The sequence below is a fragment of the Leucoraja erinacea genome, chromosome 14 (assembly GCF_028641065.1).
Source record: "Leucoraja erinacea ecotype New England chromosome 14, Leri_hhj_1, whole genome shotgun sequence".
Lineage (NCBI taxonomy): Eukaryota > Metazoa > Chordata > Chondrichthyes > Rajiformes > Rajidae > Leucoraja > Leucoraja erinaceus.
The window spans coordinates 28,382,026-28,400,169 of NC_073390.1; the positions used below are offsets into that span (position 1 = coordinate 28,382,026).

The window sequence follows — 18,144 nt, forward strand, 5'->3', positions numbered from 1 at the left end:
ACTTTTGCTTCATGTTGTCAGACTTCAAACAGACATTTCATTTCCTCTCCTGACAAGTTACCCGTGTGTACAAAATGGCAGAGTAAGAGCTTGACTAGTTGAAATTATGAAGCTCTCAAGCACAAAGTACTTGTGAGCTTCTTCCTCACTAATCAAACAAGCTGATGCCTTGAATATGCAAAGGCTATTAATGTTTTTAGGTAATAAGAACTCTATGACTATAATAACAAGCTGCATCACAGTGGCAGAGTTTGAGCATTATCCACTTAATAACAAAGCGTTACTTTGCTCTGAATAGAGACTGTCAAAGGAATTCATTTCAATATTAACTATATTGTGCAATGATTACCTGTATACTGAGAACAGTGAGATTCGTCAGCCCATCCAAGTTCTGTAATTTTGTTATTTTGTTTTTACCCAAAAACAAAGTGTTAAGTTTCTTCAGATTGTCAATATTCTCCACAACCTGTCAAAATAAAGTTTTAAAAATCACACCGCCATCTCTCCACCACATTGATATCAGTTTTTGATTTTTATTCCCTATCTTGTCACATTCAGACGTGGCTATGCAATTTATATGGTTTCATAAGTTTCAATTTCCACATCAACACTTGATTCACAATCCTGTAAGGAACAGAGCTTTAAAGGGTAGTTTACATGATCACCACTTAATTAAAAAAGAGATGTATTGTGGCGCCATCTGGTGGTTGAGCCACATATAGATCAAACCCTCGTCAGTAGAGGTGGAACGGTCACGTGACTGAGTTTGGTGGGTGTTTGCGAGTGAAGATCGTCATCAGTCCATGGGTGTGTCCTACAGCAGCAGCAGAGACCTTGCTTAAGCTCTCACTTAACCTGTAAGGAACAGAGCTTTAAAGGGATAGTTTTATCTTTAGGTAGGCGGCGCGACTCTGGTCAGCAGCGGCCTCTGCAGCCTGTCCGCGTTTTTATTATTTTTTGTCTGTGTTTTTATGTAGTTTTTGTTAAAAAGAGATGTATCCCTGTGGAGCCCCGATCTGTCGGGTCTCAGCTGTCGTTGGGGCCAACGAGGATAGATCCAACAGAAGAAGCCGGGGACTCAGGTGCCCTCACCTCGTCAGTAGACCGGCGGGTGGAACGGTCAGGAGCGTGACTGAGTTTGCTGCTGGTGGGCTGCGGCTGCGAGTGAAGATGGCGGCATCAGTCCCTGGACGGGACCGCTTGGGGCTCCTGCAACGGCGACTTCTCCCGCCCGTGTTGCGGGGTCGAAGAGCAGCGGAGGCCTACATCTTGCGGGACTTTGCGAGCGCTCACTTAACGCAAGCCCGTGTGTGACCTCGCACCACACGGCCGGCATGTATTTAATGGCCACAATATCGCCAGCCGGGGGCTTTGACTTTGACTCTGACATCGGGGGAGAGAGTTTTATTCACAATCACAGCTATGTGATGGAATTTTATGTAAAATGTAATTATGTTGTGTCTGGGTCTATTTGTGTGTAATATATGGCTGCAGAAACGGCATTTCATTTGGACCTCCAGGGGACCAAATGACAATTAAATATACTCTTGATACTCTTTATTCACAACGCATGAACTACTATAGTATAACGTTTTTGGGAATCTTTTTTAAGCAATTTCAAATAATTTCTGAAAAGCAACAGTATAATACCCAATTTCTAAAGAATATTAAGGCATGATACAGTTTTTCATCCTCTCCTCAGGAAAGCTCCAGCAATGTTTGAATACTATCCAATAATTGTGTGGAAATACTGTATTGCATTAATTTAACCAAGGCCTTTGACACTTATGCCTGTTAAAGAAAACAAGGGTAAGGAAGGAACCAGGCCAACTTTTTACAACCTCTGGTTCCAGGATCAAGGGCAGAATATATATATTTTTTTTACTGCAGATTCTGGAAATCTGAAATGAAAACAAAAATGCTGGAAACATTCAGCAAGTCAGGCTGCATCTGTAAAAAAATAAACATTTAATGTTTCAAGCATGGGATCCTTCACCATACCATTTGAGTATGGTGAAGGGTCAAATCAACTGAGAGATAATTTTTCCTCTTCCATAGAAATGTGGGTGAATTTTGATGTACTCAACATAGATTTTAACAATGCATTTGACAAAGCCACACATGGAAGGTTGATCAGAAAAATAACTGGGATACAAAAGAAAGTAACTACTTGGTTGCCTTTCCCTTGTATCTTTTACCAATATTTAATATCAGTGCCACTGATCCTTGAACAACTAATAAAATAAACTCTTTCAATCTACTCCATCTAAATACCAGCGATGATCATGTACATCTTAATTAAACGTTCTGCCATTCTCGAGTACTGAGACCAAATGTCAGGGGATCAGATCATGCAAATGACCGGTTCAACATTCACTTACCCGAATGCGATTTGAGCCCAGCTCTAACATTTCCAATTGTTCCATGTGACCAATGTTTTCTATTTTTGTAATTTTGTTGTTCACAAGAAAGAGCTTCTTCACTTTGTTCAGGCCCTCAAGAGCTTCAATTTTCCGCACTATATTGAAGGAGAGATCTAAAACCCTACATGGAAATAAAAGGAATCATGCAACTTCAGCTCCAAAGCACAACAAAGATGTCAGGGTGTAATGCCAAGACAGACTTACCTGCTGATGCCCCAAATGTGAGAGAGAGAAAGAGTAACACAAACATTAAGCCAGCATGAATGCTGTTGGTGACTGATCATTACTGATTTGGAAGAAAGTGGTTTTCTTCTGTACAAATAAAAGTTTTCTGCTATTAGTGAAAAGGGACTTTCCTAGGATGTGGAGTTGCTCTGGGTGTCCCCAAGATGTATTAGAGAAATTAATCAACCTTCAACTTCAACGACAAGCGGCACAAGGGCATCACAGTGGCACAGCTGGTAAAGCTGCTGCTGTCTCACAGCGCCAGAGACAGAGTTTAACCTTGATCGCGGGTGGTATCTGTGTGGAGTTTGCACGTTCTCCCTTTGATTGGGTGGGTTTCCCCTGGGAGCTCCGATTTCCTCCCACGTCCCAAAGATGTGCAGGCTTGGAGGTTAATTGGCTACTGTAAATTGCCCCGAGTGTGGTGTGAGTGGATGGTAAAGTGTGATATTATAGAACTAGTGTGAACGGATGAATGGTCGGTATGGAATCTGTGGGCAGAAGGGCCTGATTCCATGCTGTATCTCAACAGTAATGACTATTCACTGTTTTCCAACCAATGTCGAATAAAGAAGCAGCTTCGGCAATTGGTAATTATTGCATTCTTGCCAGAGAACTGGACTAAATGATGGCATTCCTACAACAACAAATATATCTTAATACTTACTCAAGGTCCTTCAATTCTTGAAGATTTGCTATCTTTTTTATTTGGTTGTCATAGAGATCCAGTTCTCGGAGAGTTATCAGCTTGTCTAGGTTCTCAATTGCCTTGATAAGATTCTGGCGAAGGCACAGCACCTGGAATAAATCCAGAGACAAGCAGCTTATAAGGCATTCCAAACAATGGATTGTCCAATGGCAACATTATATTTACAGTACTTGTGTTATATTCTAGAGATCACTTGTATCCACTGCATGCAAACTAAAATACAATGTTGAACACAAAAGACAAATGGCATGATCCACAGTTAAAGAGATGGGATGGCACAAAAGACATGTGAGGGACTTTCATATTTTTTGCACCGTTCATTGTCTCAAGTTATCCTAAAATCTAATGATTAAGAAGGAACTGCAGATGTTGGAAAATCGAAGGTAGACAAAATCGAAGGTAGAGATTCTTCTTCAGTTCGACCCAAAACGTCGTCTATTTCCTTCGCTCCATAGATGCTGCCTCACCCGCTGAGTTTTTCCAGCATTTTTGTCTAGCTAAAATCTAATGAAATACTTTAATGGGAGCCAATTTTTGGAATGGAGGAACCCGGCAGCCAACTTCATGCCAAAGTGATAATGAACAGCATTTGCTTTTTCTGTGCTGATCAAGAGATGCGTTGACCAAAACGCTAGTAATAAGGCCACAGCTATTTCTCAAAATAATGCAAAGCAATCATTTGTGTACACCTGACAGAAAAACAGGGCTCCATTTACAGGTTAATCTTACCACAACGCCTCCAAATGTATCAGACTGCCTTAGTAGCACTGAACGGGCAATCTAGACTTTTGTACTACAACTCCAGCATGGAACCTGCAACCTTCTGACTCAAAGACTAGAATGCCAGTCACCGAGCTACAGTTGAGATTCGCAAACTATATTAATCTATAATTCCAAGATTTCACACCTTATTTTTCATTGCATAATATACTCACTTTCAACCCTTTTCAAAGCACTTCAGTGAAAAAGGCAATTCACTCCTGAGCTCGGATAAATACCTTGTTCTAATGCTGCTTCCCTAACTTTCCATGGTTTGAATCCCAACTGTATCATTCTAGTGAAGATTAAAGGAATGGAAGATGTTTAAGAGGTACAATAGGCGTTGGCACATTCTCAGTTATGATCAGTACAGCATAGAATACCTTTGGAACTGAACATGTGACATATCTAATTTTGCTTCTGTTTAGTTATTTTCAGAACAGATTTTATTGATGCTTAGTTTGAGTGAAGGAGGTTCAATCAGCAGTAAGCAGTTTTTCAGATTCTGTATCATACAAGTTCCATCATCTAATAATAACCACGTTCTTTCATATTTTTTGATCAAACGACCGTTATACAAGTTCCCATGTCATTATCTATTCCTGAATCCTCTGAAGATAATTTATTCAACTGCGATTTGCCCCAAATCTATATCCTCTAATCAAGGGATAGTGACATAACAGTTAACCTCTGAAGACCTGAACTATTTTTTCTCTCTAGTGTTACTGCCTAACCTGCTGAGTATTTCCAGCATTTGGTTTTCATTTCAGGTTATCAATATGTCTCTATATTTAATACCAAAGTAATTGAAGCTAAATGTTGGTCATTCATTTACAGAGTGGTTAGCTGCGTAGTTCCCTTTCACAGTAATGCTGTTTATAGCACATCATACTAAAAGCACAAGTTAAAAGACGGTTTCTTCTCACGATACTTAAAAGCAGTCTGTATAATTTGGAAAGTTCAGTTAAACTTCAAGGATGTAGAGACCTTTAACACCCCATGATGAATCCAGGATATCCAATAATGAGCATTACAATAACAATTGCATTGCAAGCTCAACACTTCACATCACATTTTCTTTTCAAATACACCTCTATTTTGTGGGCCTTAAAGCCATATCTATTTTGAGGTGGAAAAAGATTGGGATATATTTCTTGAATTATACATCAAATTGCTGCTTTATTCTTGTTGCGTGGAAAGTTTTCCAGAGTGTTTTTTATTGGACTTGAGTCGACTTCAGCTTCTGGCTATTGATGGATATTCAAGGTATAAATCAGCATTCCTGAGCGATGACCTGTTTAAACAAAACAGACAGCAACAGATCCAAATTTGGAACCCATTTCTGCACCAGTGATGTGTAACATACACAGAACACAGCGAAAAAGGATGTCAACAGCAAACATCATAAAGCACGGCTTAATGTAATGTTAATACTGTATTATATTTAAATGTTGATCTCAAACAGAGTGCCGAGTAGGAATGTATGAAAAGTTGGCAGTCATAGCATCCTAGAAACAAAGCAACAGGCAAGAAAGACAGCTGAAGAACAATCTCAATAAACTTTGTACAGATATACATTTCAAATATATTAAAGAGCATACCTGTAGTTGTCAAATTCTCATACACAGAAAAAGATAGAATGATAAACTTCAAAGATAAGGTAGAGGTGGCATTTTTATTCAAATCAAAGCACAAGCTGAAATACCGTTAGTAGTTGACCAAATGGATATGGAGCTTTGGAAGACAATGCTATGTTGTGCAGGAAAAAACACAGAACTAATGGCTTCAACCTATTACAAGGGGTCTCGGAGAAATAAAAATCAGCTGACCCAGGAAACTGTGGGTTAAATATCTTTGTTGATTGGCATTTGCTCCCGATTCCTCATGAGAAATTAGCCAGCATGCCAATGCCCTAACTATATCCACTGGCAAACTGCTATGAAAGGAACGTTTCCCAGGGAATACACCAAGACATTGTTTGGGTGAGGAAACACAAATATAAGGATGACAAAAATTCTAAAACTTAGATTTAAAAAAATTAATCAAAAGGCGTCCATTTGGGAACTTTATAATCAGAAATCATGAACATTTTTCCCATTATATCATGAAGCAGCACTGACAGGATGTAAACACTTACTATACATAAAAGTGACAAAAGAATCAACAATTTCTACATTCTATTTCTGCACTAATATGTCAGCTAATCTCACCTTCACTTTCTTCAGTACATCAAATCCTTCTAACTTTCCAATTCTGCAGTGGTTGAGATCGACATCCTGGAAAACCACAACATTAACTACGTTAAACTGAATAAAATTACTCCGAAATCGAAGATCATCCCAAACTACCAACATAAATCACACATGGAATAGAATAAAGTCCCGCTTTAAAATGGCAGAATCTCAAATTGGGAAATAGAGCGGTGCAAATCCTTGAAACAATTAGTGCAGAATCCTGTCAAGACCAGCTTCAAAATGGCATGCATTAGGATTTGGGTGCTTGTCCAAGCAATACTTGAAATTAAAATACAATGTCTACAATCCATTTTTTTTTTTAATTATACTATTTAATAGGAATCTATATTTGCAATTACTCTTAGAGTTAAGAGACTAAGATCACCAGCATTGGCACACCTTACCCAGTCAGAAATAAATGACTTAATATACAACAATAATCAGCCTTTGTTTTTGTAATGCAGCACACCATTGAGAAAGAAACTTTTGCAGATGCTGGAATTTGAGCAAAAAACAAAGTGTTGGAGGAACTCAGTGGTTCAGGCAGCATCTGGAGGATATGTACAGATGACGTTTCATGTCGGGACTCTTCTTCAGACTGTTGGAGTAGGTGGGGGAAACCCAGAAAATAGGTGGGGTTGGGCAAATCCTGGCACATGATAAGTGAATAGTTGAAGTGGTGCACTAGGGTTGCAACAGGTGGGTACAGTAAATGACAATGGAGATGAAATGGAGACAAAAGAATGTCAGGAAAGAAGAGGAGCGAAATGTAAAGTCAGAGGGAAGGATAAGCACGGAAGATGACAAATGGGAGGGGGAAGAGGGGGCATACAAGGATAAAGGGGAAATATGGGACTCGAATAGGAGAAGCGCATATGGAGAGGAAAGAGCAGGGTGATGAGGATATTGGGAGAAAGATGTGTGCACAGTTGGGGTGGAGGTGGAGGGGGTTAATTACTTGAAATTGGATAATTCAATGTTCATTTGGCTGTGCTGTAAGCTACCCAAGCGTAATATAAGCCATAGTTTTTCCAGTTTGTATGTGGCCTTACTCTGGCAATGGAGGCCAAGGACAGAAACGTCAGTACACCCATCATTCTGCTCTCATTCCCCCTCCTCCCAGAGGGAACAAGGTTAGACTTCTCATGGTCCGCACCTTTTACCCCACCGACCTTCGCAGTCAACACATCATTCTCTGAGATTTCTGAGATTCAATGTGATTCCACCACCAGTGATATCGTCCTGTCCCCATCCCTGTCCACTTTCAAGAGGCCATTCTCTCCACAAATCCTTGGTTTACCCATCCCTCGCCCCCTGAACCAGCCCGCCTCCCCAGGCACCTATCTCGGAAACCACAGAAGTAACACCTGTCCCTATACCTCCTCCCTCGCCTCCACACAAGGACCCCAGCAGCCCTTCCAGGTGAGACAGAGGTTGACATTTACCTTTTCTAACTTCCTCTGTTGCATTTGGTGCTCCTGATGTGGTCTCCTTTGTATCGGCGAGAACAAGCATCGACCAGATGAACATTTGACTGAACACATGCTAGGTCCACCAAGGAGCTCAGGGTGCTAACCATTTTAACTCCCTTTCTCATACTGACATTTACGCCCTTGGCCTCCTTTGCCAGTTAGGCGTCCCGCAAACTGGAAGAACAGCACATCATATTCCGTGCATGTAGCCTACAACCCAATGGTATGAACATTTAAACCTCCAATTATAATTAATATTTTATTTCTCTTGCCCACCCCATATTTTTCCTACCATCCGTCACCCTGCTTCTGTCTCCTCCTCCGAATGCTCATCTCCCTATTCCTGTGTCCCAAATGTCCCTGTTATACTTCCTCTTTCCCCTCCCCCTTGTCCCCTTACATGCATCCCACCCCTCTGGTTTTATCTTTCACTCCTCTCCTATCTGACACCCTTTTGGTTCCTTTTCATCTCTACCCTTTATCACTTATGCTTTCCATGTGCCAATCACCAGTCCACCCCCTTCACCTATATCCACTTATCCTGTCCCCAGCTCTCATTTCTGGCTTTCTCCCGGTCACTGAAGAACCCCAACCAAAAATATTGCCTGTCATATCCCTCTCTAGATGCTGGCTGAACCAATGAGTTCTCCATCTCTTTGTGCTTTTCTTAAGATTCCAACATCTGCAGTCGCCTGTGCCTTCACTTCGCCTCTCATGCAAGATTTGTGTCTCTTTTTCATCATCTAGCCTTTGTCACTTACCCTATCCATCTCCCATTCACACCTCCTCATCTACATCCACTTATCACGTGCCAAGCTTTTCCCAACCTCCCTTTCCCATCTTTCTTCCCCTCCTCACCCCATCAATCTGAAGAAGACCCGAAAATGTGTCTGTCCATTCTCTTCACAGATGCTGCCTGACCCACTGAGTTCCTTCAGATTGAGAAAGCATATGTGGTGTCAAAATAAGTCTCTGTTAACTGCATAAATGATGAACTATGGTACAGGCAGACAGAAACAGCTGAGTACCCCACAATCAGATCACTAAATGCATTTAACACAATTAAGAATAATTTTGGATGTTGCACTATGGATAATGTGGTCCGGACAGTTACACCACATTAGTGACCAATGACCTGACAATCTGCTCAAAGGTCATGGGCAAAGTGCTGTAAACAAGGAATCTTCAAGAATAACTTTGTCAGAGTGGGAAAGATTCATTTATCCCTTTGGGAAACTTTGACTTTTGCTACAGTCGGCAGATACAAAGTTATCAACAAAATTACCTCCCCTGAAATTACCTGAATGGAATAGCCAACCAACCAACTCATTTTGTAAACTAAAAATCAATTCACAGATTCCCTAGAAACCATGAATATTGAGATATTCAATGAGATACCAAAATAATCATGACGGCACGTTGCAACGAGGGATTTGATGCTGGATGGGAGTGAACAGAAGTGCTATGAAGGAGAGGAGGTCAGAACTGGCCAGATGCTGCAAAGTTAGTCATTGCTCAACCAGCCTTGCATTCAAGATTCACGCAAGACCAGGAAGTGCATCAAGATGATCAATGAACTTTCACGCCCACATGAAGAACAATGTACTACTCTAACCACACTGGCACTCCAATAACTGCTTTATGTCAATTGCAACGCATACTATTTATGCTGCCTTAGGAAAGCAGCCATCGTAATCAAGTATCAATTATACTCCAGCCATTCACTCTTTCTCATTTCCTGTCAGACAAATTATACAAAAGCTAGAAAGCATGTATCACCAGATTCATGAACTGCTTCTTCCCCACTGTTATCAGACTACTGGGAGATCTTCTCATAAGGCAAGAGTGTAGTTCTGAACTTCCAACTTTCCTCATTCTGGTCCTTGCACTTTAAAAAGTCTGCCCAACACTATAATGCTGCAACATTATATTCCGTACTCTGGTATTTTTTTCTATGCATTGCCTGTGGTGCTTGCATCATGGCTTAATTGTACCCATGTAGAATATGAGTTGACTGGATGGTAGTTACATATTTTTGCTGTATCTCGGTACACATTACAATAATAAACTAATACCTATACGTTAAACCCTTAGTGAAATGAAGCTGCTTCAACAACTCCCTTACCTCTGCTTCTGGATCTAAAATGATGGTTTCAATATCAACAGGCGTGTCTGGTTCTCCTGGAATAGAAATCATTTTTTATGTTAAACCACGCTGATTAGTATAATTTATATACTGAAATAAAAAATAAAGGCAATGAAATTCTCTTCAAATAAAGCTTAAGAGAGTGACAATGAACAGACTGAACCAAAGTGCTCACAATATTGATGCCACATCTGGCCAAGAGATGTGTTTCTGGCCACATATTTATCTACTCCATTACTTAGACCAACATCTCTCGAACAATGTTTGACCTCAATCCTTCTCCAAATCTGGGAAATTAAAAAAATTAAAAGGAACATATGAACTATCTCACTAGCCGCATCTTAAAAAACTCTGAGATTGAGCCCCTCAGGACCCACAGCTCCACCAATTTGCTCAATGCCAGCACCCCATTAATTGCAATTTCCCCCAAGTTCTTCCCTTCCTTCCAATTCCCAATGTATTTTTGGGATATTACATGTTTCCTGCAGTGAAGATCTGAGATCTCCTTGCTCGTCCATCGAGAGCCTGCTGACATACTGCATTACAGCATGGTATGGCAGCTGCACCATGGCAGACAGGGAGAGGCTTCAGAGGGTAACCAGGACAGCGCAGAGGATCATTGGCTGCCCTCTCCCCTCCCTGATGGACATCTACACCTCCCGCTGCCTTAGCAGGGCAAAGAAGATCATCAAAGACAGCTCCCATCCTGCGTTTGGACTGTTCGACCTGCTGCCCTCTGGAAGGCGCTATAGGTGCATCAAATCCAGGTCAAACAGACTCAGGAATAGTTGCTTTCCGAGAATTATATCTACCATAAATTCAAATTCACACATGCACTGACTACACCGCCCAACACGGACTTCCATCTGTATATATGTATATATGATATATGTATATATGTCCCCCCCCCCATCTCCCTTCTGTTTTTTTTTTTTTTTTTTTTTCTGTTTCTTGTTTTTTGTGCTAAATTGTATGTATGCACTGAGTACGAGCAGCTTTCAGTTTCACTGTACATGTATAGTGACAATAAATGGCATATCTATATCTATATCTACCATTATTGACTCCCCCGGCTCAGTTTGTCCATTGCTCGTGTTGTTAACTTTTCTTTTTTTAATATAAAAACTCTTACTCTTTATTTTTACATGAAATACCTTGAACTATTAACTATATTAAAAGCTACTATAAATATTGCATGAATGCTAAATATCCCATTCGCTTTCGATTTCATATTTGACCCTTCTAAATGCCTGCATCTTTTCTACCCATAATTCCATCACCAAATCATCAGGCCACTTAATACGTTAGCCCAATCTCAAAGCTGTCGTCTCTTTTCCATTTCACTATATGCAATCTCAGATTGCAAGCATGTGATTATTTTTAAAACTGGCCCATAATAATTCTGAAAAAAAATTTAAACTCTTAACCGTCACGCAAAACATTCATAGAACACATTTCACTTTGTTTTCTTAAAATATTCTATCAAATTACAAATGTTACTTCCATTTGAGAGGGAGTCCAAAACGAGGAATCATAAATGCAAGATCATCCAAAAATCATTAAAGAATATTACACAAGAGAATGGTGCATTTGCTACCGCAGAGCAGTGAGAGAAATATCAGGAAAAGCAAAGTTGTATTTGCAAGAGAATTGAATAATAAAATTAGATGAAGACTGCAGAAAACTTGTGGCACATAAAATGAGTTGGGTTAAATGGACCAATTTGTGCTATAAATTCTACATTGTTCAACCTTTTCAATCCAGGCAATGACCTGTTATACAAATCTATATATTACTAAAAGTCTGATCTTGACCACTTCCTGTTGTTCTGTATATTGATTTTAGCAAAAACGCTGCCACTTACACTTTTGGATTAGTAAGTATGCAGATGATACTAAGATAGGTGGGGTTGCGGGTAATGAAGTAGAATTTCAAAGTCTACAGAGAGATTTATGCCAGTTGGAAGAGTGGGCTGAAAGATGGCAGATGGCGTTTAATGCTGATAAGTGTGAGGTGCTACATCTTGGCAGGACAAATCAAAATAGGACGTACATGGTAAATGGTAGGGAATTGAAGAATGTAGGTGAACAGAGGGATCTGGGAATAACTGTGCACAGTTCCCTGAAAGTGGAATCTCATGTAGATAGGGTGGTAAAGAAAGCTTTTTAGTGTGCTGGCCTTTATAAATCAGAGCATTGAGTATAGAAGTTGGGATGTAATGTTAAAATTGTATAAGGCATTGGTGAGGCCAATTCTGGAGTATGGTGTACAATTTTGGTCGCCTAATTATAGGAAGGATGTCAACAAAATAGAGAGAGTACAGAGGAGATTTACTAGAATGTTGCCTGGGTTTCAGCAACTAAGTTACAGGGAAAGGTTGAACAAGTTAGGGCTTTATTCTTTGGAGCGCAGAAGGTTAAGGGGGGACTTGATAGAGGTTTTTTAAATGATGAGAGGGATAGACAGAGTTGACGTGGAAAAGCTTTTCCCACTGAGTAGGGAAGATTCAAACAAGGGGACATGACATGAGAATTAAGGGACTGAAGTTTAGGGGTAACATGAGGGGGAACTTCTTTACTCAGAGAGTGGTAGCTGTGTGGAATGAGCTTCCAGTTAAGGTGGTGGAGGCAGGTTCGTTTTTATCATTTAAAAATAAATTGGATAGTTATATGGATGGGAAGGGAATGGAGGGTTATGGTCTGAGCGCAGGTATATGGGACTGGGGAGATTATGTGTTCGGCACGGACTAGAAGGGTCGAGATGGCCTGTTTCCGTGCTGTAATTGTTATATGGTTATATGGTTATAGCTGTGATATTTAGCCAACTTACTCAGAGTCCCCCTCCGCTGCGCAGGACAAGAGGATTTTTCCCATTGATGCAAAAGAAAAGGGGTATTAGTGTTTAAAAAATGTTGAGATTCTCTCTCCTGAAGGCCACGCCCCTTCCGGAGGGACTATAAAACCCGGAAGTGTTGAGTGCCTCAGTCAGTCTCTGCAAGATGGGGGAGCGAAAGGGTCATGTCTCTCAGTCTGAGCTGTGAATAACACTGAACACATGTCCACTAAACTGTGTCGTTTTACTGACCTGTCAGTGCCCTTAATGTAGTTTAAAAATATAGTTTGGAAATGCTAAAGCTGTGTTGCTTTTGGTTTGGAAATGCTAAAGCTGTGTTGCCTTTGGTTTGGAAATGCTAAAGCTGTGTTGCCTTTGGTTTGGAAATGCTAAAGCTGTGTTGCTTTTGGTTTGGAAATGCTAAAGCTGTGTTGCCTAATTAAAAAGTTGCCTTGCCTTCTATATAATTAAAAGTCTAATCTTGACCACTTCCTGTTTACGCTTTATATTGATTTTAGAAAAAACGCTACCAACTACGGCTATGATTTTTGGCCATCTTACTCAGAGTCCCCCTCCGCTCATCAGTTGTCGAGGATTTTTCCCATCGTTGAAAAATAAGAGTTATTAGTGTTTTAAAAATGTTGAGATTCTCTCTTCTGTCAATCACACCATGAATGCCACATCCCTTCTAGTGGGAGGGGGGGGGTCACTATAAAACCCAGAAGTGTGGGTGTGGCTCAATCTCTGCAAGATGGAGGAGGGAGAGATCACGACTCGCTGTCTTTAGTGGCCTTGCACCCTGCTTGAAATGGTATGAAACTGCACTTGAATTTGGTGGCCTTGCACCCTGCTTGAAGTGGTAGGAAATTGCACTTGAATTTGGTGGCCTTGCACCCTGCTTGAAATGGAATTTCAAGGAATAACCATGAGTGAGTGAGCTGCCAGCACAACAGGCTTGAGTGACTGAGCCACCAGCCCAAGAATCCATTTGGCCCACAAGGCCCATACTAGCCCTCTGGAAACCAGTCCCTTTAGCCCACAACACCCATACTAGCGCTCCAGAAAGCACCCCCCCCCCCAACTGGCCACCAATATTGGAATTGGTGGAGAGGTAGAATAGTGTTGGGGGGCCAGCCCTCCCGTGTGATGCTGGGACCCAACGGGTCCCACTTAGTCTAGTCTATCTTATAAAGAAACAATTCCTCCAGCTTCAGCCACACATCATCCTTATTTACTCCTCATCTCCTCATATAATCTATATTAATTTTCCTTTCACTCCTCCAGCCATTTGTTTCATTACTTTTCTGTACCATTGTTCAGTTAGTTTCTAGTTCATTCACTCCTTGTCCCTACTTCCTATCACATTTATTTATAAAGTAATGCCCTTCAGTCACTCTCTTTCCTGTGATCTACATTTCTCTGTGGGCAAGCTTTTAAGATTGTGGAGAATATACACCATGGAGCACATGTTTATAGGCCATTCAAAAAATAGAATGTTTTTATCAATGGTCCATCCTGGCATCAGCAAAATGATTCAGACTTTGGCCAGGTATGGGTGAAATATCTCAAGGCTAAATTAACGCAGCAAGAGGTTTTTGGGAATATCTCTATTTATCCTAGGTCTCAGATGCTCTAATTTCCCCTAAACTGTCCCTACATCATTGTTTAATAGAATATAAAAGAGGGAAGTTTTGAGGCAACCGCACAGTGGCGAGGCCACAGCAACTGAGCTTTCATCTACGTATTTAAGGAAGATATGAGGTGGTGCAGAGAATGTTAACAAGCTTGATTCCTAGGCTCATTGTGGTTTAGGGAAATTATAAATGACTCTATTTAAACACGAATATGAGGGAGTGTTTCCTCTGTGGAGGTGTCCAGAACCTAGAGGAAGTGTTTCAGAATAAAAGAGAGCTAATTTAAACAGAGGAAAAAGAGGAATTTCTTCTCAGAGGTTCATTAAACTCTGCAATGAACGGCCCATATAGCTGTGGTGGTGGAGTCGCTGAATATATTCAAGGTTGGGAAGAACAGGCATGTTAAACGACAGGGGTTTCAAGGTGCCTGGGGACAGAGTGACAAATTTATATTGAGGCACAAGGAACTGCAGCAGCTGGTTTACGAAAGAAAACTGGAGTAACTCAGCGACTCCAGCATCTCTGGTGGACAATGATAGGTGACGCTTCAAGTCAGGACTCGTCTTCAAAAATGATATTAAGGTCATGCCTGGGTCAAAAGGCAGTTAACAGAGAAATGGAAAGCCTATCAAATTAGTTTTAAGTTGCAGAGAGGGCTGGGGAATCTATGGATAAGTTAAAGGAATCTCTTTGATATGGTGAAACCAAGGTGATAGGCTCTTGGTGGACCCATCTGATTGTTCTCATTAATATGATTAACATATCAATTAAAAAATGGAGAGCAAAAAGAGGCATGTAAAAGCTGTGAAATACAGAGCTGTAGGAAATGCCCAGAAGACCAGGCCATGCTAATGCAAAGAGAAAACATACGATTGAGCTGCAGTAGAACTGGCCTGGTCAGATTTAAATAGAGAACGCAATTTATCTTAAATTGTTGAATTCCATAATCCAGAAGGCTACAACATAGAAGATGAGATGCTATTTCTCAAGCTTATGTGAGCTTCATTATACCAGTGCTGGACGTCCAGAACTAGGTCAAAGTTAGAAGCAATAGGAAGATCAGTTACTCCTGTGGACTGAATGCAGAATGGGCGGTTCCATGAAGCAGTCCTGCAATTTCCATTTCAATGTGAAGATCACATTGTGATGCACTCAATGCAGTGCACTGGATTGAAACAAGTGCAAGTGAATCGCTTCTACTCCAGGAAGGATTGCTTGAGTTCCTGGGTGATGGGCAGTGTAATGAGGTGACACGAACACATATAAAGATACAACACATGTTTATTAAATCTATTTACAGCAAGGATCTGCAGACATTACATTTCCTAGCTGCTACTCACACTAACTAGAGTAGGCAAGCTCTTGATAATATAAAGCACACACTAGGCAGAGTCACTACTAACAAGCACTATCATTGGCTAGTATGAAATAGCCAATCTACATCTTTCCTAAAAAAAAAAAGCATCAGTGGCTAGGCAATATGGGTGGAATGTTAATAGCACATTTGGGAAAGTTTGTAAAATTACACAAAATCACCGTATCTAATGGGTGGCCCGCAAACACGTCCAGCCCGTGTGCGGTACGAATCCGCCTTCGCTCCTCTCACCGGAGAAAATACCGGGGAGGGAATTGGGGAAACGACCGGCCACCCGACAGGCAGGGAGGGTGATGACATAGGCGAGCTGGTCGCCAAACACTGCGGGAGGCCGCGGTGGAAACGTTAGTTGGCAGTGGGTCCGCGGGACCAACTGTGGGAGGGTATACGAAACGCGAGACATATGGATACGGAGTCGCAGGACGCGGTTCTTTCACCGGAAGGATACGTTGACGGTTGCGTCTGTAGATGGCTCCGTCCGCTTCAACTAGATAAGAGCGCGGTTCTTTAGCAGGGCCGTAGGTGTGACCCAGACGTGCATGGACCTGGTTGGTCTGGAGACGGACCACTTGTCCACGTGCGAGAGGTTGAAGTGGCTTGCTGGATTTGTCAAAGAAGCATTTCTGTGTGGCACGTTTGAATTGTAGTTCTTTCTGGACTGCAGGCGGGGAATGAACTTGTGGCTGCAAAAGCTGCTCGGACACAGGCAGGCGAGCACGGGTTTGGCGAGACATCAGTCGTTGGGCTGGGGAACCCAGTATAGGATCCCGTGTAATGTTCCTTAGGTTGAGCAGGTCCAGGTATACGTCTGACTTTGCAAGGTAGGACCGCTCCATTAGTTGTTTTGCACAGGACTGCGGGAACTCAGGGCTGCTGGTAATACGTCGAAAGTCCCATTGTTTTGCAAAGTTTTTGAGAGCTTGGCTGGTGAACTGTCTGCCGTTGTCAGACAGAATACATGCAGGGGAGCCGTGCACGGATAGGTGATGCTGCAACTTCTCGATAACTGCTTCAGAAGTAATGGTTTGAAGTAAGTCAATTTCGAACCAGCCCAAGTATGAGTCAACAAGAACCAGATAGTGTTTCCCATGCCATTCGAATATGTCGGTAGCTAACATGGACCATGGGAGAGGAGGGACTGGGTGCGGCAGTAAAGGCTGCTTCCGCTGATGTGGTGTCAGGCTTTTGCAGACAGCGCAAACTTTGTTTTTTTCGCGTATGTCTTTGGTCATACCAGGCCAGTAAAACATGCTTTGTGCCCTTTGGAGGGTTGCCTCCACACCGGGGTGGCTTCTGTGGATGGACAGGTGCTGTATTTGCTGCAAGTAACCTGAGAAAGTGCTGAGAGAAGGTAACGATTGGTGGAGATGGTAGAGCAGATGCTGAAGTCTCAAAATCAACAGAAGCTCTGGAATGTTTACAGTGGAGAGAAGGGGAAGATGTCCTTGGTAATGGGTCAGCAGTGTGAAGTTCTTGGGACTTCACCTGGTGGATGACCTGACCTCTACGACCAACAGCACAGCAGTGATCAAAAGAGCTCAGCAGCGGCTCCACCCTCTCCGAAGCCTGACACCACATCAATGGGAAAGCAGGTCTCCCTACTGTTCATCTAAGGACCTTCTACAGGGGCACCATCGAGAGTATATTGACCTACGGCATCACTTCCTGGTTTGGGAGCTGCAAGGCTTATGAGCACAGGATAGTGAAGACAGCCAGCAGGATCATTGGTGCCCCACTCCCTTTCCTGTTGGAGATCTATAAGAAGCGGAGCATCAGCAGAGCCATCTCCATTATCAAGGACCCCTATCATCCATCACACCACATCTTCTCCATTCTGCCATCTGGGAAGAGGTACAGGAGCATCAGCTGCAAAACCAGCAGGATGCTGCACAGCTTCTTTCCACAGGCCATAAGACTGGTTAACGGACTGTGTCCCCTCCCCATATATCATACACCAACACATCTAACCTCGCCCATACATTGACAGCTAGGCACCTGTCAAAGCAAAGCCACTGTTTGGTCTGAATGTCTGTTTTTATTTCAATTTTAAGGCCTATTTTAGATATGGTGATTTTAATTTTTAAAGCTATATGTATTTATTCTGTTTTTATTAACCGCACTGATGGGAACTGATTGAGAAACAATGTTTTTGTTTCATCTGTGTATGTAAGTACTCAGTTAAAATGTCATTAAAGTAAATACTGAATATTGAAATACTGAATACTGAATACATTGAAGTGAACAAAAATTGTAAAGGATGATCCACAGATTGCTGTGGTCATTGGGGCAGAGTGTATAGAACAGTACAGCACAGGAAAAGGCTTTCAGCCCACAA

The 18,144-nt window shown here is 41.7% G+C and overlaps 1 protein-coding gene across 3 annotated transcripts in view; it reads right to left on the minus strand.

The window, feature by feature from the left end:
- Positions 1-18,144, minus strand: part of ppp1r7 (protein phosphatase 1, regulatory (inhibitor) subunit 7) — a 29,435-nt gene that overhangs the window by 8,885 nt on the left and 2,406 nt on the right. For all 3 annotated transcript variants that reach the window (XM_055645956.1, XM_055645954.1, XM_055645955.1), the window contains exons 3-7: positions 9,948-10,003; positions 6,327-6,392; positions 3,316-3,446; positions 2,382-2,544; positions 350-466 (exon numbers count right to left, since the gene is read on the minus strand). In XM_055645956.1, the coding sequence (XP_055501931.1) occupies positions 350-466; positions 2,382-2,544; positions 3,316-3,446; positions 6,327-6,392; positions 9,948-10,003 (533 nt within the window). The remainder of the gene's footprint in view (positions 1-349; positions 467-2,381; positions 2,545-3,315; positions 3,447-6,326; positions 6,393-9,947; positions 10,004-18,144) is intronic.